The 1,912-nt window shown below is 37.4% G+C and overlaps 1 protein-coding gene across 1 annotated transcript in view; it reads left to right on the forward strand.

The window, feature by feature from the left end:
• The window catches only part of LOC143763352 (RNA exonuclease 1 homolog), a 210,104-nt gene extending 208,192 nt beyond the window's left edge, over nt 1–1,912 (forward strand). The window contains exon 16 of the mRNA XM_077249273.1: nt 305–1,912. Within this exon, the coding sequence (XP_077105388.1) occupies nt 305–393 (89 nt within the window). The 3' untranslated portion in view covers nt 394–1,912. The remainder of the gene's footprint in view (nt 1–304) is intronic.

Below are 1,912 nucleotides of genomic sequence, written 5' to 3' on the forward strand. Positions count from 1 at the left end.
TGTTTACCTTTACATACCAATATAGAGAGACCTGTGAATGTAGGTCAGCGCTGTTCTTCTACCTTGTCCCCTGCCAGCTACTCCCTGCCTCGTATCTCACCTTAATTCACAGTACTAGTCTCGCTATACACGCACATAAGGAAAGAATGGACATTCCTTGTCTCTGGCCTTTATTTTAAAGTAACCTTTTTATGAAAGGTTGCAGAATTCTAGTGTAAAGCATATTTATGCCTCTTGTAGTTTGGGCTGCATGAATAAGCCAACAGGTTTTCTTTAAACAGTTTTCATTTTATTTCTTATCTAGTTGGTGGTCATGATTCAACTGAAGATGCTACTGCATGTATGGAGTTGATTATCTGGAAAGTAAAAGAAGATAACAAAGGCAGGAGATAAGACTACATCTACTACAGCCCCTACTCATTCTTTCCTTAACTTTTTTTTTTCTTGATATTTTGTATATACTTTAAAAGTTTGGTTAGTGAATTGTTTCTCTCCATGCTGTAATGTCCATGTTTTTCAAGCTTTTCAGTTTGTTAAAAAAATGTAAGTAAAAAAATGTAATTTGCTTGTATATTGCTTTGTGAGATTGTAAAGAATGTGTATGATAATTGTGCTATTCAAGATGTTTCACTTAAACCTTTAATCTTTCCAAATAAAGAATACTGAACATGTGTGGATTTACTGTGCAAACAATAGTAGAAAGTCTTCGTGTTCTACAGTAAACGTTGCCTGCCCAGAGTGGTACAGAAATTGCCTGCTCTTTACCTATAGCAAACTATAGCGTGTAGCATTCTGAAAAGATAATTCTGATTTACAAGGTTTAAATTTGACTTGATAGATTTTAGGCATACAAGCTCCAGGATCCTCAAAGACTTTGACCCTTATTAGGGTAAATTAGCACAGTGCAGAGTTGTTGCTTAATGTGCTGTGTCCCTTTCATCAAAATGGGACTTGCAGAAATGTAAGCACAAGCTCCAGAAACTGTCAGGAATGGAGATTTCTGCAACCAGGGTGATTTTGCAATACTGTCTCTCATCTACATTTACACTGTCTGAAACAGCCATAAAATGTGCCAGATTATCAACGTAGTGCATGCTGTTTGATGTCACGGATAAAAATCAGTCTTTCCTCATACGTGAAAAAAAGCAGAATGACGTCTTGTAAACCATTTTAAAAATTCTCCAGATTTACCAGAGTTGCATCAGTTTTTCTCTGATGGGAGAAACTTTCCCCATCCATTTACTCCCCAAATTCAGTCTGTGAAAAAACACACAGCACCCTGCTGAAATAATATTTTTTTTTTTCTCCATGGACCCATTGACTTGCAGATTTTGATCTGACACTTCGATCAATTTTGGACAGGTCTCTGCAATTCAGCACTGAGAAGACAATTGGTCTTGTGAACAGCCCCTTAGACTTTCATATGTACAAATACTACTCGTGAAAAACATTGCTCGCATTTGTACGAGAAAAATTACATGTGAATGAGCTGTAACATTTATTAGCTTATGGCTTACATTTAAAGCAACTAAGTGTGATGCCCTGTTAGGTCACACCCCTTTTCTGAAAACCTTCCCAAATTAACAAGGTTTTGTGGTTTTGTTTTGTTTTTTTTTGCTTACTTAGCTTTATCAATCATCCTCCCGTGTGTGCGCATTCTTTTATAGTCTTTTTAAAAATGGGGAGGAGTATCTAGATGATCTCTATTCCTGAAACTTGTCATAATGTTTATATTGGTTACACTGCTGGCACTGATTTTACATGAGGGGCAGCGAGCCTGCATCTTATGGCGCATTCAGACATTTGAACAAATCAGTCCACTGCACTGACTGTCTCGCTCTGGTTGGCAGACCTGTGGCCAGTCGACGTGGGAATGTCTTATATTCTAGCTGTGAAAGGTAAACTAATGGAA

This window comes from Ranitomeya variabilis, chromosome 1 (assembly GCF_051348905.1).
Source record: "Ranitomeya variabilis isolate aRanVar5 chromosome 1, aRanVar5.hap1, whole genome shotgun sequence".
Taxonomy (NCBI): domain Eukaryota; kingdom Metazoa; phylum Chordata; class Amphibia; order Anura; family Dendrobatidae; genus Ranitomeya; species Ranitomeya variabilis.